This window comes from Felis catus, chromosome D4, assembly GCF_018350175.1.
Source record: "Felis catus isolate Fca126 chromosome D4, F.catus_Fca126_mat1.0, whole genome shotgun sequence".
Lineage (NCBI taxonomy): Eukaryota > Metazoa > Chordata > Mammalia > Carnivora > Felidae > Felis > Felis catus.
In genome coordinates, this window is record NC_058380.1 from 91,363,439 (window position 1) to 91,387,749 (window position 24,311).

A 24,311-nucleotide genomic window follows, 5' to 3' on the forward strand; every position below is an offset into this window, starting at 1 on the left:
ACGCCCAGGGGCGGCGTGCGGGGCCCGGGGGCGCCGCGCCCTCCATGCGCCGAGGCGCGCCCCGAGACAGCCGGGGGCCCGCGCCGCAGCCGCCGCCGCCGCCGCCCGCGCTGAGCCCCGGCGCGGCCCGCGGCCCGCGCCCGGAGGCAGCATGAGCCAGGCCGAGCTGTCCACCTGCTCGGCGCCGCAGACGCAGCGCATCTTCCAGGAGGCCGTGCGCAAGGGCAACACGCAGGAGCTGCAGTCGCTGCTGCAGAACATGACCAACTGCGAGTTCAACGTGAACTCGTTCGGGCCTGAGGGCCAGACGGCGCTGCACCAGTCGGTCATCGACGGCAACCTGGAGCTCGTGAAGCTGCTGGTCAAGTTCGGCGCCGACATCCGCCTGGCCAACCGCGACGGCTGGAGCGCGCTGCACATCGCCGCGTTCGGCGGCCACCAGGACATCGTGCTCTATCTCATCACCAAGGCCAAGTACGCGGGCAGCGGCCGGTGATGCCCGCCCGGACCCGGACGCGGGCCTCGAGCGTGTCGTCTGCTGTACCTTCCCGCCAACTACCTCGGTGCGCACCGGGCCCTCGGGCCCCGCGGCCACAACGAGTCTGGCGCGCGCGTCCGCGCCCACGGGGGCCGCGCGGCGCCCGCTGCCAGGGGTCGACGCCCCCGCGCGGCCGCCCGGACCCGGGCCGAGGGCTTCCCACGGCCCCCGCCCTCCGCCTCGCGGTGGGGGGGGGGGGGAGGTGGGGGCGGGGCGCGGGCTGCAGCCCCTTTGAAATTTGAGTCTCGCTACCAGCAAGTTTGGAGTCCCGAGACACCGGATCCTCCGGTCAAAATGTTTTCTCCCGAAGGTGGAAGGCGGGCGGCGGGGACGCCGGGCTCGGGGCGCTCCGCCGCCCGCAGGACCCGCGGCCGAAGCCCGCAGTCGCCCAGGGGCCACGGCGGGGCGTTTCCGGCCCGGACGCGCGACGGTGGAGACGCTCCGCTGTTCTTAGGGTTCTAAACTATTTATCATGTGTGTGTATATTTGTGGGTGAAGTTTGTGCGCCTGAATTTTTTTGTTTGGAAAATATTGTGCGTGGTCAATGTGGTTATAGGGGGGAAGATACATTTTTTTTTTTCTTAGTCTTAAAACTAAAAACTTGAGTCTGTCATTTCTTGGTTGCACTGAAAACACCGCCCAGCCTGATGGTTTTCCCGTGCAGGTCCCTCTCCCTGCTTCTCACTCTCTCCCCTCCTCCTCCCCCCCCCCCCCCCCCCGCGTACCCCCTCTCCTCTCCCTCCTGACACACAGGCACACAATTTTGGGAAGCCCCGGGGCTCCCTCTCCCCTCTCCCGTGAGAGAGGCCACCATCCCCCGAACCTGCTGGCTTTGCGAAGTTTCCTCGGGAGCACGGGTGCTCGGGTGTGGCGGTGATGGGGGCGGGAGGGGTCCTACCTTTTCTAGTGAGTTCTATTATAGTTAGTAGGTCGCACACTTTTTTAAAAAAGTAAATGGATTTGCCACATTTGAATGTCATAACATTTATGACAATATAAAATATTAACATATTTTAAGCCAAGTTTTAGGTGTATGTTTTGAATCTTGGTTATAAACCCAATTTTAAAGGGCGTTGTATCCAGCGTTGTGAAGGCAACAGTGTACCCATATTTATATTTTTATAAAATACCTATAAGACTGTGAATCTCTTGTGCTAATTGCTGAGTAAGTTGAAGGACTGTTTGGCCCCTTCTTCAGTCTCCCGGAGCTTCAAGGACCCGATTCGAATCCAAAAACCCTGTCATGGGGGGAGGGGCCGCGCGGGGACCTGGGCTGGAGGCGGTGCTTCCGCGTCACTTTCGGTCCCGAAAGGCGCCCTTCCTGGTCTCCGAGGTTCCTATTTTCTATGCAACCCCACACCCCTTGTTGTTTTGATCCTGAGAAATAAAAGGGAGGCTGAATTATTCAAATTTAAATGAGGCTTCCCCTGGGTAGAAGTGCCGCTGACCCTCCGTGCAGAAATGGGGAGCGCTTGAGGACACAGGTGGGTGGAGGCCCTTTGCGCGCGGCCGGTCACACTCGGGCGTCATCTGGGGCTTTTTATAAAACCTTGTGTGAGCAGAATATATTGATAATGTCAGTGAAACAAGCAGACATTGAAACTGAGGCACAGATTACTCCAAAAGGAGTTTTTCTGTATATTTTTTCTAGATGCAAATACCTTTTTAATTATGTTAATTAATGTTAAGACTTTCTAGGCTTATATGGAAGCTGTGTGTGGGTCCTGGTATGATCACTTCTAACTGGATAAAGTCTGCAGCACATTCCTGAGTGTACGATATAGACTTGTAGCCCAGCATGAAAAATTTATGAATAAATTTTTCATTGATTTTTTTTATTAAAAAAAAAAAAGTTTGTTGGTTTTTCTTAGTCTTGGCACCCAGGAGGAGGGTCAGGCTGCAACCTGCTAGTTGTGGGTACCATCTACACAAAGCTTGGCTTGTTTTCACCTGAAGACAGCCTGGTGAGCTGGTCGGCTGCAAACCGGGACTTAGGAGGTGCCAGGGGTGGACCCTCTTCCGCCCCGGGGCGGGGGGGGGGGGGGGGGGACCTAGGCCACCCTGAGTGCACCCAGAACCAGCCCTCAAACCTTTTCCTCTGCTCCCTGGCAAAGCAGCCGAGGCCTTTTTCATGGAAGGTTCTCGAAGCTCTTCCCAACCCCTAGCCAGCCTGACGTGCCACAGGTCCTGGGAAGGACCAGGCCCCACTCCTGCCCACCACCACCTTCTTTTGCTGTGGGCTCATACTGGACCACCTGCTGCGCAGAACGGGTATTTTTTTTTTAATTTGGGGGAACGCCATAGTTGCTCTCTCCTGACAAGTAAAAGGCCAGTTTCTCCTCTCCGTCCCCTGGTGGCATCTGGGAGCTGAGCTGGGGAAGCCCCTGGAGCCGGCCGGTCCTCGAAGAGCACAGACCCCAAGTTGGACTTGGTGTCAGCCAGCGTCCCTGTGTGCGTGAGGAGAGCTCAGAGCAGGGTGTCTGCGGCTGGGACCCACTGGAGGAGCAGAGACTCTTGGCACACACCCGAGCTGCCCTCGGGGCCTGGGGCCTTACGGGAAAGGGGGGAGGGACACCAGAGCAAGAGGAGCCTGCCAGGAGAAGGGGGAGCCGGCAGCTTAAGACTTCCAAGGTGACAGCTTTTTCTCGGAGCTTCCAGACCCCTCTACAGCAGCCCAAGGGCTCGGGCTTCCTGTCGGCAGGTGGGCGCAGCTCCGCTCGTCCCGCCCCACAGACACACTGCTCTGTCCAAACTGGACGCTTTGGGGGCCGCGCCTTCCATGTTCCTACTTCGCACACCCTGCCCTGCCGGACCCTTGAGGGTTTCCTGAGCTCGTTTTTCTGTTGATTAAATCGGCCTTTACCTTCCCCTCAGCCAAGAGACCAGGGCCGGCTCTACCCTCGGGCACCCGCAGAGGTGAGTGGAATACTTGTTGCCAGTGAGCTCCCAGGGGAGGCGGTGTCCACTGGGCTGGCGAGCACGCAGGGCTGCGGACGCCAGCTGGGGCTGCCAGGCCTCGAAAGGGAGAGTTGCTACAAGAGCTCGGGCTTCGGTTGGGGTGTCTGGACCGTGAAGCCAGGCCCTGGGCACTCCCTGGGTGGCATGTGGGACTGTATCTCCATTCCCCACGGCAGAGGGAGGAAGCTGGCTTAGAACTAGCAAGTGATGCTTGTTCCTGGCCTAGGCTGCTGGGGAAGGGTCTGCTTCCCAGTGAGCCGCTGTCCCTGCAATCCCCTTAAAGCCCCACAGCGGAGAGGCCCACCGGCCGGTGGAGCGTGGGCGCCGGGGCACTTCCCGGGCACCCGCCGGCGGCTGACTGCGGCTCCCTTAAGTCCTCCCTTGGAGAGACACCTTTGAGAAAGGCTTTGCGCTGCTCACAGGAATGGTTGTCTCTCCAGCAAGGACAAAAAAGGAGGCCAGGCCCTGCTCAGCACCGCAGCTGTGGGGGAGGCCTGCTGGGGTTCGGCTGCCTCTTTCCCTAGGTGCCCGCCGCCCCACTGCCTGGACCCTGGCTGTTGGTGAGGGCTCTCATGGGCATTTCATGGCCCTTTCGCTGGGCAGAGCCCTAGGAAGCAGACCCTGAGCTACAGTTCTCCTGCTGTCCGAGGTCAGAGCTGTGAACAAACCAGCAAACGGAGCAGTGCCTGCCCGTTCTCCAGGACCTCTGTGCTCAGGAACTGGCAGTAACTGCTGTGGGTGGGCCAATGGTGTCACCTGGGAGTCCCCCTCCGCCCCCAATGGGCCTTCAGGGGTGGAAGCATCCTCTCAAGTGTCTTTGTGGCCAGGATGGGAAAGAAGTCAGAGCTGACCTCTCCTCCTGGCCTCCAGGATTCTGCAGGTATGCACGTGGAGACCAAGCGAGGGGCCCAGCCAGGACCACCCAGGACACCCAAGTGGAGGAGTCCGGGGGCAGGGCCTGCCCCACTCTCCCAGCCAGGAGTGATGGCGGCTCCAGTCCAACTGTCTGTCTCCCTGACCTGCCCCCAGCCAGACACAGGAAGTGTTTACTGTTGGAATGGATGCCAGAGACAGACCAGGAAATGCAGGAAAATGGTCAGCCAGAAAGAGTGAAGTCTAAAGTCAACAGGCGTGGGAGCCAGGACAGAGCCTGCCAGAGGAGGGAGGGCAGGATCTGGAGGCCAGACCAAGGGCCAAGGGCCAGGGAGGGGGGTTAGGAGGAGAAGGGGCTGCCCTCGGTGTCCCCCAAACGTCTCCCAGCTCAGCAAAGGGTGGCACAGGACGGGTATGACACAGGGGCCTGGCAGCTGGCTTGGCCAAGTGCCTCCCAACGCCTCACAGGAGCCTGCCTAGAAGAGGCGGGTGTCCACCTGGAAGCTGTTGGAAGAGCAGGGGTGCCAGGCACAGGGGGCAGCTGGGGAACAAAGCCTGAGGCCGGGGTGTGAGGGCGTGGAGGACAGGGGGCCCTGGGAGGTCTGGGAACCTCCCAGACAGTTCCTCCGGAGGCCTCCTCCTGGGGCTTGGGGTCTCTGGAGGCCGCCCTCCCCCACCTCCCCCTGCACGCTCCGCCTCTGGGGCCTGGGCTCCCCGCCCCCCTTCAACACTCCCTCCCCTCCGTGGGGCTCATTCTTCTGCTTGGCTGTATGTCGGCTGTCCCTCTGCGCGTCTGTCTGTCTTTCTTCTCTTGCCCCCTCCGAAGCTGTGGCCCCCATTCATTCTCAAGGCCTCTGCCCTTTCCTCTGAGCGGGTCCCCGCTCGGCGAGCAGCTGCTATGCTAATGAGGGCGGAGGGAGGTGGGGGACCGGCGGGCAAGGGGAGGCTGGGGGGCCCGGGAGGTGGGGGCGGGGGGGGGGGCAGCAGAAGCTCAAGAGAGAGGCGCCAGTGGGGGAGTCCCACTGGATGGCGCAGCTGGGGGGCGGGCTGGGGGGGGGGACGGGCTTGGGTGGGGGAAACCAGAGTGGGGAGACTGGGGGCTCGGCAGAGAGGGGGGGAGGGAATGCGATGGACGGTGGGGGCCCTGGCTGGGGGAGGGGGTGGGCACTCACAAAGGCCGGAGTAGGGTGGGGGCTGCCCCGCCACCCCCAACTCAAAGCCCACCCTGGGCACCCACTCTCCAGGCGCGGGATGTGCGGGGTAGAGACCAGCTGTCATCTCTTTTCTGGGGTCACGGCCTAGGACCGTTCGGAGGTCGTTCCCCACCCCCACCCCCACCCCGCGCCTGGCACCGCGTCCCGAAGACACTGCTGCGCACGGGGGGGACTGCAGTGCGCTTCCCACTGGAAGGGATCTGGCATCCCCCCCCCTACCCCAGGAATGGATGGACACAGAGAGGGGTACGGGGTAGCCCCCCACAGGCGGTGCGTGAGGATCCCGGGTCTCGTTGAGACCGGGGAAGGGGCGGAGAGGGAGACGGGGACCCTGACCACCGTCCACCCTGAGTTCGAGAGGCTACGAGGGGTGGGAGGACCCCGCGAGCCTGGCTCTTGGCGCCCGATGCGCCCCTGCCGGTTCTCGACCGCGTCCCCCGCCTCGGGCGAGAACCCACGAGTGAGGACGGCGGGCAGCGTCCCCGGTAACTCTCGCGTGGCGCGTCCCGCGCGGTAGCTGTCCCAGGGCGGGCTCGGCACCAGCGGGGGCGCCGGCCCAGGGCCGCGCGACGCGGGCTGTGCTGCCGCCCTGAGGCCGCGGCGGGCACTACGCCCACGAGCCTGGGGGGGTCCCAGCGTCCGAGGGAGACACGAAGCCCCCGGCCTTTCGCCGCGCGCACGCACGCCTTCCCCGCCTGCTGAGAACACCCTGGAGCCCACCCCGGGTCTGAGGATGGGTCAGGTGCGTTGACCCCATAGCGGCTGCTGGCTGCTGCAGTCCCGGGAAGGAGACAGGGCCTGGGGAAGGGAGCCCGTTGCGGTCCTCATCAAGCGCTTGCCAGTGGTGTCCCGTCCTCCCACTCGGCCGAATAGGGAAGACAGGACATTCCAGGGCGCTGGGGCCACAAAGAAAGGATGGTCCACAGGACCCAGTATCTGTGGAAGCCCTGTGGCTACCACATGTCACACTTCAGGACCCGCAGGCCACATCTCTCAGAACCAACAGGACCAGGCATGGAGCTGGGTGAGGCGGGTACCAGATCACCGCACGGAGCCTGCAGCCTCAGCAGAGGGGGCTGGGAAGCGGGCAAGGCTCTGGTGGTCGGGTAGAGGCTGCTGGCATTGGCAGTTGCAGACTCTTCCTGCTGTCTCCCCTCCCCACCCCACTCCAAAGGAAGCGGTTAAGCTGAGCACGTGCAAGGAAAGAATTTCTCTGCTCAAACTCTCGCCCGCTCAGCGCTGCAGCCTGGAGACCAGGTTTACACCTAGTGCGGGCTCCCCCAGTGCATACAACCCACCTCTGCAGGTCTGTGGGCCTCCTCACTGGTACCCCGTGGACAAGAACCCCTAAGGGAACCAAGCCCAAAACGTCCCATAAGCTTTCCAAGAAGATACGACAAAATTCAAAACAGCAGTGGTGTAAACAATACGATGCATTTCTCAAAGGAGAAGTCAGGGTAGGTGGTCCCCGGCTGGTCTGCGCTGTTAGAGGCCAGGCTCCCCGGATATTGTTCTGCTGTGCGGCGTATCGTTCACGTGACTCAAATGGCGGCCCAGCAAGTCTACATTCCAGCCGACACACTGGAAGAACTGGAATTCGGATCCTCTCTTCAGACACGCTTCCTACGAGTTGCTCCGGCCACGTCTGCTCACGTCTCATTGGCTAAACCTAGTCACATGACCAGTCTCGCTGCAAAGGAGACTGGGAAGTGTAGTTTCTATTCAGCGCTGTCGCCCAGGTTAAGATGGGGTCTTAGAGGAAGAAAGGCTGCTAATTCGGAGGAGGGGAGGGGAGGTAGCAGTCCGTGCCTGCCTTGGAGACGTCGGCACCCAAGTTGTCAGGCAGGATTGTCTGTGCTTTCTGCCCTGCCGTGTTCTAACCGTCTGCAAACACACTCAACAGTCTAGGTTTGGAAGTCTGTGCTTTCGAACCGTCCTAAGAATTAAAATACCCACCAATGGACCGAACAGAAAGAACAGAGGGGCACTCCTGAGCGCGGGAGAAACCAGCCTCGTGCTGCGCTGGGACTTCCGCCCCCGGGAGAAAGAGGACAGGCGCGAGGCTGGCCTCCTGCCGCAGTGTGTGCGCGGATCTGGGCCTGTTTTCCGCGGCAAGCAGCGCACGCCGGAGCAGGTGGGCGATCCGAGGCCGTGCAGCCATCAGGAAATTAAACTACTTTCTGCTCTCAAGGCTCAGGAAGGGCCCCGGGAAGCCTCTGCTCCCCGCAGCCCAGAGCGAACAGAAACGTATGTAGATGTAACTTAGCCCTTTGCCCCCCCCCCCCCCCCCCCGCATGCCCTTCTTCCGGGTTCTCTTCGCCTCAACCCCCCTCCCCCTTATCTTGGAGGAAAGTAATAAGTAACCCAGCACTTTGAATTCTCAAGGCCATGTTGTTAATAAAATACTCCTTCTCAAGGCTTCCTCTGATGTCTTTGGTGGTTGGCTTCTTTTCATTTTATTTGAAGCTGAAAGAAAATCGTTAGGTTTATCATTTATATTCCTAAAAATCAACTTTATTGTGGTATAATTTACACACAATAAAATACAGCCATTTACAGTGCGGTAAGTGCCGATCAACGTTCATCACCACATAACTAATGCCATAATCAAAATATACAGTATTTCCATCACCCCCAAAAAGTTTTGCCATGCCCCCCACCCCGTGTCAATTCCTCCCCAGCTCTAGCTCCAGATTCGTGCCGACCTGATTTCTCTCACCACGGATTAGTTGTGCCCGTTCTAGAATCGTATAGAAAAGGATTCGTGCAGGATGTACTTTTTTGGTGTTGCTTCTGGCATAATGCTTTTGAAACTCAGCATGTTTCAATAATGGGTGTCGGTCTTTTTTTTTTTCTCTGTGTGTGTGTGTGTGTATGTGTGTGTGTTTCCACTAGAAAACTCTGGCTGGTAACACACCAAACACAGGATAGTTCTCAACGGTAATTTTTTGTCGACAGAATGACTGTCCTCAATAAAAGGTGCTGGCATCACAAGGACACCGCAGAAAACCCTGAGGAGGGTGGGCACAGGCCCACACCGCACCACCCCCCACCCCCCCCACCCCCCCGCCGCCCCAGGCCCAGCATTGCCAGTGTCCGTCGCAGTTTGTCTCCTCTTCCCGGACACGGAGCCCTAAGAACTGAAAATCCAACCCCAGAGTGTCCGCAGAGCCAGCCTTACCCAGGACAATGTGCGTCTCAATCCACCGAAGAGTGTGGGCTTGAGACCCAGGGCTCTTCCTTTGCCACAGATAAGAGTAAGCTGTGTACCCACTTCACAGGGCCCGATATGTGAACTGCCAGTCATGGGGTACAGTCGGTATGCAAAAATCAATTGCGTTTCTGTATCCTATCCATTAACGTTTAGAAAATGAAACTTTAAAAATATCGTTATGGGGTGGGGGGGCGCCTGGGTGGCTCAGTCAGTTGAGCGTCCTCCTTCGGCTCAGGTCATGATCTCACGGTCCGTGGGTTCGAGCCCCGCGTGGGGCTCCGTGCTGACAGCTCGGAGCCCGGAGCCTGCCTCGGATTCTGTGTCTCCCTCTCTCTGCCCCTCCCCCACTCGCACTCTGCTCTCTCTCTCTCTCAAACATAAATAAACATCAACAAAAATAAAAATTAAAACAAATACTATCAGGAAAATAAAAATGTAATCCACGCATTGGGAACAAACCCTACAGCGTACACACCCGGGAAACAGCTCCCACCCGGATCGTATAAAGAACTTCTGCCGCTTACAAACCAGGCAAGCCCCCAAGGTTGAAAACGGGCAAAGCCAGACCAGGGCTCCGCCTTGCAGTTAGCAGGGAAACGTGAACTGAAACAGCAAAACGCACTACGTGCAGCTGGATTGGCTGAAAGTGAAAGCCTGACAACACCCAGTGTTGGCGAGGGTGTGGGCCGACTGGACGCTGTCTACACTGCCTGTGTGATGGTGTAAAAAAGGCACAGCCGCCGTGAACACCAGCCCGGCAGTTCCTCACAGAGGTAAATACGTGCCTACCCTCTGACCCAAAAGAAAGAAAAACACGTGGACGCAAATACCTACAAGAATAGCCAAAGAAGCTACACTCTTCAGCCAAACACCGCAAACCACCCAAACGTCCATCAACCAGTTTTTAAACGGTAGGATACTCATGTGACGGGATGCTACTCCACAGTAAGAACGAACAAACCACTGGTACTTGCAACAGTGTAGACGGACTCCAAAACCAGTAGCTCAGGGGCGCCTGGGTGGCTCACTTGGGGAAGCGGTTAAGCCTCTTGATCTCGCTCAGGTCTTGATTTCAGGGTTGTGAGTTCAAGAGCCGAGTTGGTCTCCATGCTGGGTGCGGAACTTGCCTTAAAACAACAACAACAGGGGCGCCTGGGTGGCTCAGTCGGTTAAGCGGCCTACTTCGGCTCAGGTCGTGATCTCGCGGTCCGTGAGGGCTGTGAGTTTGAGCCCCGCGTCGGGCTCTGTGCTGACAGCTCAGAGCTTGGAACCTGTTTCAGATTCTGTGTCTCCCTCTCTCTCTGACCCTCCCCGGTTCATGCTCTCTCTGTCTCAAAAATAAATAAACATTAAAAAAAAATTTTTTAAATAATAAAAAATAAAAACAACAACAACAACAAAACAACAACAACAACAACAAAAAGTAGCTCAACACAGGAAGCCAGACATAAAGAGCAAACTTTATAAAATTCCATTTCTGCGAAGTTCCGTAATGGTTACTACTGACCTATGGTGGAAAGTGGCTTCTCCGGAGTGGGACAGACTCAAGGATCTTTCAGAGAATGTTCTCTATCCTGCCAAGGGTGTGGGTCCCACAGACGTACAAGCCTGTCACAGCTCCTAGACCTGCAGGCACACTGGAGACCTGACGGCTGGCTATCTGCTAATTATACCTCAGTTTCAATAAAAACAACGAAGGATGTGCAGCCGTATAATACAGTGCTGTTACTCCGTAAGAGTCTTGAAACAATATTTAAACCTATGAGAAAATAACGGTCATCACATGTTTAAGTAACAATACCGAGTCATGATACGCACTCATGAGTATATGTCTGTTTTACACTGGAAAATATACACCAAAAATCTTTTAACTATCATAGTATCACATCATATAAATGACTCAGAAAGAAATCTAAGAAAAATGTGTAATCTCTCGACGTGCAAAACTATAAATCATTGCCGAGAGGTATTTTAAACGCTAAGCTCCTACTGAGGAAGACACACGTATTCAGCGGGATTCGAATCAAAACCTCCCCGGTGCAGGGGCGCCTGGGGGCTCAGTCGGCTGAGCATCCGACTCTTGATTTTGGCTCAGGTCACGGTCTCCTTGTTCTCGAGTTCGAGCCCCACATCGAACTCTGCACTGACAGCGCGGAGCCTGCTTGGGATTCTGTCTTCCTCTCTCTCTGCCCCTCCCCTGCTTGCTCGCTCTCTCTCAAAAATAAATAAACATTAAAAAAAAAAAAAAACCCTCCACGGTTTGGGGAAGGATTTGTCAGCCTGACTCTAAAATTGTTTTGAAAATGCGAAGGGTCAGGACAACGTGGACCACGCTGTCCGGACACAAGACTCAGTGCAGAGCCTCACCAGCTCAGCCGTGCAGGCTGGCACGGAACGCACACACAGAGCGGGGCAGTTGAACGGGGTCTGGAAAGAGGGTCACATACACGCGAGACCTGACTACGGATGACAGCTGCACTGGCTCAGTACTTGAAGAAAACAGAAACATTAAAATTTGACCCCAAGTTGTGCCACACACACAAATCAATCCCGGGGGGGTGGGGGTCGAGTAGACCTGACTGGAGGTACCGAGGGGCAAGACTCCACCAGATTAATTGGGGGCTGACATAGTTCAACCCATAACAGTACCCTAGTTGTTGTGGAGTCACCTGTGCCCAGAGATGTGGGAGATACGTGCAAAAATATTTAAGGCAACATTACTCACAATAGCAAAAATAGTGAAATAATAAAAACGGATCAAATATCCATCGACAGAATGCGGTCGATTCCTAGAACAAAGTGTTTGCAGTAAGGACAATGGAGACCAGAATGCAAGCTGCACCAGGGGTGGGTCTCACAAACACAATTCTGGATAAAGAAGCCAGACACACAACAAAACGTGTGGTTCCACTTATATAAAGTTCAATCAACAGTCAAAACGAAAGAAGAAGGTGGCAACAGTTCCAGAATTGTAGACTCAGGAGCTCCAAAAATCCTGTCCCTCAAAAAGCAATAAAAACAAAAATTCTAGACTCTGGAAACTGATCAAAAACTTTGAGGGGCGCCTGGGTGGCTCAGTCGGTTGGGCGGCCGACTTCAGCTCAGGTCACGATCTTGCGGTCCGTGAGTTCGAGCCCCGCGTCGGGCTCTGTGCTGATGGCTCAGAGCCTGGAGCCTGCTTCTGATTCTGTGTCTCCCTCTCTCTCTGCCCCTCCCCCGTTCATGCTCTGTCTCTCTCTGTCTCAAAAATAAATAAAACGTTAAAAAAAAATTAAAAAAAACCACCAACTTTGAGAAGCAGGGGTGCCCGGCTGGCTCAGTCAGTGGAGCATTGACTCTCAATCTCAGGGTTGTAGGTTCGAGCCCGACGCTGGCTGTAGAGATTACTTAAAAATAAAATCTTAAAAAAAAAAAAAAGGTATTGAGAAGCATTTCTTCAGATCTCTGAGAGGAAAGTGGGAGTCGGTGGTGTTTGGCCTGGGGCTGTCCCCAGTTTGCATCACACAGGACTGATACCAGAGTGGGACCAGCCAGAGGGGGACAGCCACCTTTGAAGCGACCTGGAAAAGTCCCATCATCAACCAGCGTGGCTACAATGTATTATCAAAAATGCCCAGTTTGAAACGGAAATATTAGGAGACAGGCAAACAGGAAAGTGCAATTCACACACACGGTGAACACAGTAAGAACTGTGAGGGGGTCCCGATGTTGAATTTAGCAGATAGACTTCCAAGCAGCCGGTGTAAATGTTTGGAAAATCGCTTGGCAGTTACTTCAAATGCTAAAAACAGAGTTTTCCAGGGGCACCTGGGTGGCTCCATCCTTAAGCGACCAACTTCAGCTCGGGTCACGATCTAGTTTGTGAGTTCAAGCCCTGGAGTGATTGGGCCCTGTGCCGACAGCTCAGAGCCTGGAGCCTGTTTCAGATTCTGTGTCTCCCTCTCTCTCTGTCCCTCCTCTGTGCGTGTTCTCTCTCTCCCTCTTAAAAATAAATAAACATTTAAAATATTTTTAAAATAAACAAACAAACATCTAAAAAAATTAAGGGGTGCCTCGGTGGCTCAGTCAGTTATAGCATCTGACTCTTTTTTTTTTTAATTTTTTTTTTAACATTTATTCATTTTTTGAAAGGCAGGGAGAGACAGAGCACGAATGGGGGAGGGGCAGAGAGAGAGGGAGACAGAAACAGAAGCAGGCTCCAAGCTCCAAGCTACCAGCACAGAGCCCGACGCGGGGCTCGAACTCACGGACCGCGAGATCATGACCTGAGCCGAAGTCGGCCACTTAACTGACTGAGCCACCCAGGCGCCCCAGCATCTGACTCTTGATTTCGGCTCAGGTCATGATCTCACGGTTCCTGAGTTTGAACCCTGCATCTGGCTATGTGCTGACAGTGTGGAGCCTGCTTGGACTCCTCTCTCTCTTCCTCTCTCTCTGCTCCTCACTCTCTCATGTACATTGTCTCTCTCTCTCTCTCAAAATAAATAAATAAACATTGAAAAAATGTCTTTTAACTATGTGAGATTTTGTAAAGCAGACTGTTGACAAAAACAGAGATCTGCTAAGAAGGGGCACTTGGCACCTTCCTGCCATGGGTCTGGGATTCGGGATGTCATCTCGGTATTTTGTAGAAGGCCCAGCACGCAGTGGACAGCAGGACACGGAGAGCACGGTGCTTCCGTGAATCGGGACATCTTGAGAAGTGAGTGATACTTGCGTCCCAGTGATGTAAACGAAACCGTTTTGAGACACTCGCGAACATCAGTCTCGTAACTTTACGACTTGGTCCCGAAACGTCTCACTCCACTCGGTCCTGGGGGGACTCTGGGTTATTTCACCACGTGCGCAACACGTCTTCACAAGATGAAGCTTCCTGCCCCTGAAGGTGTTTAAACGAACGGGCCACTGGTTCTGAAGGTCATTCTGAAAGAGAAGTGCTGGGCATTTTGCACATTCCTGGAAAAATGTCCCCACAACACTCTCTCAGGTGCATCAATTCCATCACTTTTAGAAGCAAATCTAGGGGTACTACAGCGACCCAGCCAGCCTCACGGCAAGAGGGTGGAGCCCCAGCTCGGACACCCAGGTGGTCAGCCGACGCGGGGCACCCCGGGCTTCTCTCCTGAGCATCTCAGAGCAGAAGCTGCAGGTCACCGACCAGACCCGAGCCACGCGCAGCGGGCTGCGGCTGGAGTCTGAGCGCTTCCTGTGCGGGCGAGCGGTGAGCCTCTCTCCCTGAGCGGTGCTGACCCCTTCTGGAAGGACGGCGTCTGTTCTCCCATAAAAGCCTGTGGCTGCCCCGCTCACCGCTGAACGTCCTCCATCTGGAACCCGGCACAGAGACGGCGGCCCGGCCCTGCGACAGCCTGCGGCGGTCAGGCTTCGCGGGAGGTCGTCTGGGGCGAGAGGTGTCGCGCGCTCCGCTCCAGCGTCGCCCGTTGGATCTGTGACAGCTTCCAAGGCAGGCCAGCTGGCCCCCAGCTGGGCGCTCCTTGCTTTGCCGGCCGAAGCCCCACAGTCCGTAGCAGAACTGACCCACTTCGCCCGGGGTTTTGCAGACCTCCGGCCGTGAGGAACGAAGGACCAGACTTTCCCAGAAGATGCGTCTTGACCATTTCCGAAAACAGCCACCGCTGCCACCAGCAAGTCTTTTCGGAGTCGCGTCGACAAACGACTGAGTGCCGAGCACCAGCTTCTCCCGCGTGCAGGCGCCTCACCGTTGGCCACACCTTCCCGAGCTTCACCTGGACGGTTGGAGACGGTCTTTGGGCGTGGGTCTGCCACGTTCCCAGGTTGCCCGCTTCCTGAATAAAGCAACCTTCCCTTTCCCACTCGTCTCTCAAGGACTGCTTTTCAAGCGCCAAGAGGCCAAACACGAGATTGGAGCGGGTCTTCTGCCCGGTAACCGTTTGGTTGATGCTCCGATCACAGAACGAGACGCACCCGTTCTGACGGTGCAAGAGCCTGTCTCGCTCTGCCGTTCTAAGGAGGACTTTGCCATGTCTTCCTTCATCCGAGCCACTGATGTTTCCAGATGCAATCTGATCCACAAAGGAAAGGATCCCCTCCCATTTCCTCTGTGGATTCCCATCACTTTCCATTCTGTCTGCAAAACGTTTCGCTTCTTCAAAAAGAGAAGATGCTTTGACTCCAAAACTTCCAAGACAGACTGAAAACAATAGTTTTTTTTGTAGTAAAGAATTGGAAGACAGAGAAGAAGGAGGAGGGGAAGGAGGGGGAGGAGGGGGGAGAAGGAGGGGGAGGAGGAGGAGGAGAGGGAGGGGGAGAAGGAGGGGGAGGAGGAGGAGGAGAGGGAGGGGGATGGGGGTGGAGGGGAGGGGGAAGAGGAGGAAGGGGAGGAGGGGGAGGAGGAGGGGGAGGAGGGGGAGGGGGAGGAGGAGAGAAGAGGAGAAGGAGGAGGGAGGAGGGGGAGGAGGGGGAGAAGGAGGGGGAGGAGGAGGAGGAGAGGGAGGGGGATGGGGGTGGAGGGGAGGGGGAAGAGGAGGAGGGGGAGGAGGGGGAGGAGGAGAGAAGAGCAGAAGGAGGAGGGAGGAGGGGGAGGAGGAGGAGAGGGAGGGGGGTGGAGGGGAGGGGGATGGGGGTGGAGGGGAGGGGGAAGAGGAGGAGGGGGAGGAGGGGGAGGAGGAGGGGAAGAGGAGAAGGAGGAGGGAGGAGGGGGAGGAGGAGGAGGAGAGGGAGGGGGATGGGGGTGGAGGGGAGGGGGGAAGAGGAGGAAGGGGAGGAGGGGGAGGAGGAGGGGGAGGAGGGGGAGGGGAAGGGGGAGGAGGGGGAGGGGAGGGGGGAGGAGGGGGAGGAGGAGGGGAAGAGGAGAAGGAGGAGGGGGAGGAGGAGGAGGAGAGGGAGGGGGATGGGGGGTGGAGGGGAGGGGGAAGAGGAGGAGGGGGAAGGAGGGGGAGGGGGGAGGAGGAGAGGAAGAGGAGAAGGAGGGGGGAGGAGGGGGAGGAGGGGAGGGGGAGGAGGAGGAGGGAGGAGGAGGAGGAGGAGGGGGGACAAGGGGAGGAAGAGAGGGGGAGGGGGAGGAGGGGGAGGAGGGGGAGGAGGGGGAGGGGGAGGAAGGGGAGGAGGGGAGGAGGGGGAGGAGGAGGACCAAATGGAACATCTGGAGTTGAAAAGCACAACAACTGAATGAAAAGTCCAGGAGATTCTGGTGCTGAAACAACTGGATGTCCACACGCAAAAACTTAATCCAGAAACAGACCTTATGCCCCTCATTAAAAATAAACTGAAAATGGATCACCTTAAATCAAAATGCAAAACTATAAACCTTCTGCAAGGAGGAAATCTAGATGAGCTTGGGTTTGGCAGTGACTTTTTTTTGTTTATTTGTTTTTGAGAGAGAGAGACAGAGACAGAGTGCGAGCAGGGGAGGGGCAGAGAGAGAGGGAGACACAGAATCCGAAGCAGGCTCCAGGCTCTGAGCTGTCAGCACAGAGCCCGACACAGGGCCTGAACCCACAAACCGCGAGATCGTGACCTGAGCCGAAGTCGGACGCTTAACCGACTGAGCCACCCAGGCGCACCTAAGATACAAAATCAAAGGCACATGTCATGAAAGAAAGAAACGATTGGCTAGATTTCATTAACATGAACAACCTCTGTTCTTAAAAGGCAATGTCAAGGGAATGAGAAGACAAGCCACAGATAGGGGACTCGTTTGCAAAAGACACATCTGATAAAGGCCTCTTATCTAAAACATACAAAGAATTCTTAAAGCTTGGGGCACCTGGGTGACTCAGTCAGTTGAGCGTCCGACTCTTGATTTCAGCTCAGGTCGTGATCCCAGGGTCGTGGGGTGGAGCCCATCAGGGTCTGTGCTGAGCACTGAGCACGGAGCCTCCTTAAGTTTCTCTCTCTCTCTCTCTCTCTCTCTGCCCCTCTCTCCCACTTGCACTCCCTCTCTCTCAAAAAAAAATTTTTTTTAAAGGTTAAAGAAAACAATTCTGAAGGCTCAACAAGAAAACAAACAACCTGATTAAAAAATGTGCAAAAAAGGGGCGCCTGGGTGGCTCAGTCGGTTGAGCGTCCGACTTCAGCTCAGGTCACAATCTCGCGGTCCATAAGTTCGAGCCCCGCGTCGGGCTCTGGGCTGATGGCTCGGAGCCTGGAGCCTGCTTCCGATTCTGTGTCTCTCTCTCTGCCCCTCCCCCGTTCATGCTCTGTCTCTCTCTGTCTCAAAAATAAATAAAACGTTAAAAAAAAAATGAGCAAAAGATCTGAGCTGACACCTGCCAGAAATAAGATACACGGATGGCCGGTAAGCACAGGAGAAGGCTCCACATCACACGTCATCAGGGAAATGCAAATGAAACAGGACACCACTACACACAATGGCAATGGGCAAAGTCCGGAACCCGACATCAAATGCCGGCGAGGACACAGGCCAGCAGGAGCTCGCATCGCTGGCAGGCATGCAACACGGTGCAGCCACTAAAAATGACAGTTGGGCAGTTTCTAGCAAAACTAAACCTGCTCTTATCATGTGACCCGGCAGCTCCTCCGTGTCTGCTCAAACTAGATGAAAACCTCTGTCCACACAAAAACCTGCACCCATACATTTATAGCAGCCTGATCCATAGTTTATTCATAATTGCCACAACTTGAAAGCCACCAAGGTGTCCTCCAGTAGGTAAACGGATAAACCGTGGTACGTCCAAAGAATGGAATGTTATTCAGCACTAAAAGGAAATGGGCTCTTAAGCCACAAATACACACGAAGGAACTTTAAATGCATGTTGGTAGGTGAAGTGAGTCAATCTGAAAAGGTGACATGCTGACTACATGCTTCCGATGATATGACATCCCAGAGAAGGCAAAACACAGGAACAACAACAAGACCAGCGGTTTCCAGAAGTTAGGAGGGAAAGAGGATAAGTCTGGGGGGTACAGAAGATTTTAAGGACAGTGAAAACACTCTTTATGATAATGGTGGCTATGTATCATTATAAATTTGTCCAAATCCACAGAATTACAACATCAGGAGTGAACGCTAATGTAAACTAGGGAGTCTGAGCGATAATGGCTTGTCAATGTAGGTTCACCGATTGTAACAAATGCACTACTCTGGTGGGGATGTTCACAGCTGGGAGGACAGGAGTTCCACAGGAAACCTCCACATTCTTTCAATTTTGCTGTGAACCTACAGCTGCTGTAAAAAAAAAAAAAAAAAAAAAAAAAAGTTTATTTATTTTTTATTTTTTTAATGTTTATTTATTTTTGAAAGAGACAGACAGAGAGTGAGCAGGGGAGGGGCAGAGAGAGAGGGAGACACAGAATCCAAAGCAGGCTCCAGGCTCTGAGCTGTCAGCACAGAGCTTGATGCGGGGCTCGAACTCATGAACCGTGAGATCCTGACCTGAGCTGAAATCAAGAGTTGGACACTTAACTGAGTGAGCCACCCAGGTGCCCCAATAAAGTCTATTTTTAAAATATCCACTTGAGGGGATCAACAGCAGACTTGAAAAGCCAGAAGAGGGGCACCTGGGTGGCTCAGTCAGCTCAGTTCCAATTCTTGATGTCAGCTCAGGTCATGATCTCACAGTTTGTGAGATCGAGCCCCATGTTGGGCTCTAAGCTGACAGTGCAGAGCCTGCTTGGGATTCTTGCCCTCTCCTTTTCTCTCTCTTCTTCTCTCTCTCCGTCTCTCTCTCAAAATAAACATTTAAAAAAAGAAAGAAAGAAAAGCCAGAAGAAATAATCATCGAACTTGAAGACAGATCAATAGAAATTATCCACTCTGAAGAAGCTAAAAAGGAATGAAGAAAAATAAACAGAGCCTTAGAGACCTGTGAGACATTATCAGGAATATAAAAATGTATATAATGGGAGTCCCAGAAAGAGAGGTAAAAGACAAAGGAAGAAAAAGTATCTGAAGAAACAACAGCCCCAAATTCCCAAACTAGATGCAAAATATTAATCTTCACATCAAAGAAGCTCAACGAGATCCACACCTCGACATATCAGACGAAGACGTTGAAAGTCGAAAAGAAGACCTGAGGGCAACAAGAGTGGAAGGGCTTCTGTACTGGGATGTAGTGTGGTGACAGCTGACTTTTTGTCAGAAACAATGAAAACTTGTAGGCAGTGGGATGACATTAAAAACAATTTTGTTTATGTTTATTTTTGAGAGACAGAGAGAGACAGAGTATGAGCAAGGGAGGGGCAGAGAGAGCGGGAGACACAGAATCTGAAGCAGGCTCCAGGCTCTGAGCTGTCTGCACAGAGTCCGACGTGGGGCTCGAATCATGGACTGTGAGATCATGATCTGAGCTGAAATCAGTCACTTAACCAACTGAGCCACCCAGGTGTCCTAGTGGGATGAGATTTTAAAGTGTCGAGGAAAACTGTCAACTAAGAATTCCACATTCATCAAAACCCATCGAACTTATATGCTGAAAACTACAAATGCTGCTGAAAGAAATTAAAGAAGTACCAGATAAATGGAAAGAAATCCCATGTTCGTGGATTGGAAGACGCGATATTGTCAAGATGTCAATATGCCCCAAAGTAAACTACCACTTCAGTGTAGTCAAGTTATATGAATCAAACTTCCTACAGTATTTGAAGAAACGGAAAAGACAGAATTTAGATGTATGTCAACTTACAAAGAGTCCTAAAATAGCTCAATGACTGTGAAAGGCTAGAATCTGGGAGTACATACAGAAGTCATAAACACAAACTGAAACAATCTTTTTCACAAGGGTTATGAGGGTATGCTATAAAAACTTTATGTCAATAAAATTAGACAATTTACATGAATTGGATAAATTCCCAGAAATTCCTAGAAAAACATGAATTATGAAAACTGACTCGCAAAACTGGCATATTTAATTAAGAATACCGACCTTGAGGGGCACCTGAGTGGCTCAGTCAGTTAAGTGTCCTACTGGCTCAGGTCATGATCTTCCAGTTCATGTGTTGGAGCCCCGCGTGGGCTCATTTTTTGTCAGTGTGGAGCCCATCTCAGTTCCTCTGTCCCCCCCCCCCACCCTCCCCTGCTTGTGCTCCCTCTGTCAAAAATAATTAAAACATTTTTAAAAAATAGAAGCAAGAAGACACAAGGAAAGCAACTTTTCCCGAAGCCTCCAGAAAGAAGTGCAGTGTTGCTGACACCTTGATTTCAGCCTACTCTGGCCCAATTTGGATTTGTGACCTGAAGAACTCTAAGATAATACATTTGTGTTGTCTCAAGCCACTGAGTTTGTGGCAACTCGTTATGGCATTAACAGAAAACTAGCAATTATACTGATACCAAAGTCAGACAGAGACATCACAAGAAAGCAAAACTTCATACCAATACCCCTCAGATAAACACAGATGCATAAGTCCTCAACAAGATATTGCAAACCGAATCAAGCAGCATATAAAAAGGCTTACATACCACGACCAAATGGGATTTGTCCCTGGAATTCAAGGTTGGTTTAACATCTGAAAATAAATAAAATAAAGGACATAAACCGCATGAGCCTCTCAATAAGTGAAGTAAACGTTTGACAAAATCCAACACTCACTCAAAAAAACTCTAAAGACTCAGACAGAATGAAACTGTTCCATGCCAGCAAAGAGCACTACAGAAAGTTCTACAGCTAACATCCTACTTAATGGCCAAAGACTTGATGCTCTGCCCTAAGATCAGGAATGCCACTTCTGGCCAACGTTGTACTAGGAAGTTCCAGCCAGTACAATCAGGCAAGAAACAGAACTAAAGGGCATAGAGATTGGAAAGGAAGAAGTAAACCTGCCTTTATTTGCAGAAACGTGGTCCCATATGTTGAGCACCCCAAGGAACCCGTACCAAAAAAATCCACAAACAACACAAAAGCAAAAACAAAAACAAAATGAGGACTAATAAACAAATTCCACAGGGTCATAGGATCCAAGATCAATACACAAAATTCAATTTTATTTTGGGGGTACCTGGGGGGGTTCAGTTGGTTAAGCGTCCAACTTCCGTTCAGGTCATGATCTCGCTGTTCATGGGTTCGAGCCCCACATTGGGCTCTGTGCTGACAGCTCGGAGCCTGGAGCCTGCTTCCGATTCCGTGTCTCCCCCTCCCTCTGCCCCTCCCCCGCTAGCACTCTGTCTCTCTCCCTCTCTCTCAAAAATTAATAAACATTAAAAAAAACTAAATTCAATTTTATTTTTATATGCCATCAATGAAGAGCTTGAAAAGAACAGTGACACCATTCCATTGGCAATGACACCAAAAAGAATAACGTACTCAGGAATACCCTGAAGACAGGAAGTGCAAGGCCTGCACACTGGAAACTACGTGGAAACCACGCCACGGTGCTGAGAGGACTGAAGACGGGAGCCTGAGTGGCTCCAAGACCACGGCCTGGAAGCTTCAATATTATCAAGATGGCACTTCTCCCCAAACTGATCGCTAGAGTCAATGCGATTTGTATCAAAATATAGAAATTGGTTTTTGGTTTTTTCAGAAATTGGCAATCTGATCTTAAAATTTATCTAGAAGGGCAGAGGACCCAGCCAAAACAATATTGAAAACTAAGAACAAAGTTGAAAGACTCACACTTTCCAGTATCAAAACTAACTCTAAAGCTACAGAAATCAAAAGAATGTGATTCTGGCATAAGCACAGACACTTAGATCAACAGAAAAGAACTGAGAGTCCAGAAATAAATACTCATTTTTGTGCCCAATTAATTTTCGACAAAGGTGTTATGATGTTTTCTGTGTCAACTTGGCGAGGCTACAGTCCCCTGTTACTCAAACAAAACTTAATCTAGTTTTAAGTTAAATGTTGTTGTGAAGGCATTTGGTAGATGAGCTTAAAGTCCAACATACGTTGACTTTATGTAAAAGAAGTGATCTCATGTGACCTGGGTGGGCCTGATTCAGTCTGTTGAAAAGACTTAGCACAGCTGAGCCTTCCGGGGAAGAACCACTTCCACCTCTGGGAAGCGGTGCCAGAGTCCTCGCCCACCTTTGCCCTTACAGACCTGCCCTTACAGACGCCTCCCACTGATGCTCGCCGGCGCTCTGGTGAAGCCTTAACTGCCGCAGCTGTCGAAGCAACGTACCAAGGGAAGCATGGGCTTTTCAGGAAGTGGTGCTGGGCCACCGTCATCTCACACCATACATAAAAATTTGCTCAGAATGGTTCATAGACCTGGGGCGCCTGGGTGGCGCAGTCGGTTAAGCGTCCGACTTCAGCCAGGTCACCATCTCGCGGTCCGTGAGTTCGAGCCCCGCGTCAGGCTCTGGGCTGATGGCTCGGAGCCTGGAGCCTGTTTCCAATTCTGTGTCTCCCTCTCTCTCTGCCCCTCCCCCGTTCATGCTCTGTCTCTCTCTGTTCCAAAAATAAATAAACGTTGAAAAAAAAATTAAAAAAAAAAAAAGAATGGTTCATAGACCTAAATAAATGTAAGAGCTAAAACCTTAAAACCATGTAGAATAAAGCATAGGGAAAAATCTTTATGATCTGGGGTTAAGCAAGGAGTTCTTAGATACGACATCAAAGCTCTAATCCATGAAAAAAAAACACCTGGTAAGTTTGACTTCATAAAAATTAAGAACTTTTACACTTCAAAAGACATCTCAGGGGCACCTGGGTGGCTCAGGTGGTTGACTGTCCAACTGCAGCTCAGGTCATGATCTCACGGTTTGTGAGTTCGAGCCCCACGTCGGGCTCTGCACTGACAGCTCGCAGCCTGGAGCCTGCTCACAGCCTTGGATTCTGTGTCTCCCTCTCTCTCTGCCCCACCCCACTTGCGCTCTGTCTCTCTCTCTCTCTGAAAAATAAATAAGAACATTTAAATTAAAAACAAAACAAAACACCAAATCAGACTGGTTAGAGTTGTAAAGTTAGGTGGTTATAAAGTTGTAAAGTTAGGAGTATGAAGAAAACAAGGCAGTAATCTGGGTGTTTATCGCCTGGGGTGGGGAGGAGGAGCTGGTGAGTTTCTAGGAGCCTCGCCGTGTCCTGTTTCTTGACCTGGATGGGTGCTTGCTTTGTGGTAAAACTTTGGATGTATATTTTGCTTTCCACACTTTTCCAGATGCATGTTGCATTATACAACGTTAACCCCTCACAATACCAACCAAAAATGATACGGTTTTTAGAAAGAAATCTCACAAAAATGACCAAGACCTCTCCGCAGAAAGTTACAAAGCTCTACTGAAATATGTTAAGCCAGGCTTTCTACAAAGCGTGGCATTGTCATGGGATCACCATTCCCCAAGCTGATCTCTAAATCAGTGCAGTTCCAGTCAAATCCTAAAAGGTTCCCCAAGAATCTGACAACATCAAGTTCTAAGGAAAAAAGCCCAAGAAGGAGTCAAATAACTTCAAAGAAGATGTCCCGGCAGCTGCCATGACTTCCAAAGACTAACGGGCCACCAGACAGTGTGGTGCTGACCCTCATCCTGGAAACAGTCCGGCAGGAACCCATTTATCACAGAATGGGAATTAGAGAGCATGGAGAAAAGAGGGAGCTGGTTTATAAATAAGTCAACAAAATAAAATTTAAACATCAACAAAGAGTAAACATAAACATAATGTCTGGTATGGAGGGTTGAGTGAGAGGACACAGATGGGACGGCGTGTGCTCAGGAGGACCACTGCCCCCAAATAAAAATAAACGAGGTGTAAAAAGGCAGGACAACTAGAAGGCACAAAACAAAGTCGTGAGAAGTTCAAGTCTGTCGCTGCGTTGTAGGCGCTGCTTCCACACACCGGAAGCAGGAGCGGCGCTGGGGACCTCGGACCTCGGCACTGGACACAGGCTCCTGTCATATATTCCGCCTTAGAGACATGGGGCTCCTGTCCCCAGCTGCCCAGCAAGTGGGGTCTGGTGGACAGAGCTGGCCACCCCCCCCAACCCCCTTGGGGAACAAAGCTTCCCAAACGTCGCCCCCCTCCCCCCTTCCCGACAGTTCTCAGAGCCTCTGGGGCCAGCCTGGCCCCATTCTGCCCTTGATTCCCGGGCGCGGGGCTGCAGGTCCGCGGCACCTGGCCAGAGTGCCCCCCCCCACCGCCCCCTCCTCGGGCTGACCTTGGCCCAGGGCGCAGACGGCCCCCCGGGCCAGAATGGATGGGCGGTGAGGGGGCTCCCGCCACGCGGGGCCCTTGGGGAGCCGGCCTGGGATGATTCTGAGGTCTGCGGGGCTCAGAGGTCATGCTGAGCTCCGACGCGGGGTGGTGGGGGTGGGGGGGGGTGGTACCGCACAGCCCGGCGCCCAGTCAACTCGAGCTTCGCCTCTGCGGGGCCCTTCCCTCTGCTCCCCGGGTCCCCCTTTGGGATTCGCCGTGGCCAGGGTCGCCGATGACGTGTGTGCACGTGTCCCCGGCCCTCAGGCTGTGTGTGCCCTCCTCCAGGATGAGCTGGGCCTGCTGCGGGGACGCGGGCGACAGGGAAACGCGGGACACGCCCCCGCGACCTCCGCGGCCCGGGCGGACACGCGCGGCCACTGGGCGGCAGCACTGAGGCCATCCCAGGGCGCGGGGGGACGCGGGGCTGCGAGACCGAGTGG

At 53.3% G+C, this 24,311-nt stretch overlaps 1 protein-coding gene and 1 long non-coding RNA gene across 2 annotated transcripts; one reads left to right on the plus strand and one right to left on the minus strand.

Annotated features, from left to right (window-relative positions):
- Positions 1-7: 7 nt before the first annotated feature.
- On the plus strand, positions 8-1,683 carry NRARP (NOTCH regulated ankyrin repeat protein). Its single transcript, XM_023243116.2, has one exon. The coding sequence runs from the start codon at positions 152-154 to the stop codon at positions 494-496; it is 345 nt and encodes a 114-aa protein (XP_023098884.1). The 5' UTR covers positions 8-151; the 3' UTR covers positions 497-1,683.
- Positions 1,684-17,372: 15,689 nt separating this feature from the next.
- Positions 17,373-20,808, minus strand: LOC123381680. The gene is made up of 2 exons (XR_006588986.1): positions 20,196-20,808; positions 17,373-17,963 (listed from the first exon to the last, which is right to left on the minus strand). It is a non-coding gene; the product is annotated as an uncharacterized LOC123381680 (long non-coding RNA).
- Positions 20,809-24,311: the final 3,503 nt, after the last annotated feature.

Bases quoted from the DNA above. Each gene is read 5' to 3' on its own strand.
- NRARP (XM_023243116.2), top strand. From the start codon at position 152: ATGAGCCAGGCCGAGCTGTCCACCTGCTCGGCGCCGCAGACGCAGCGC.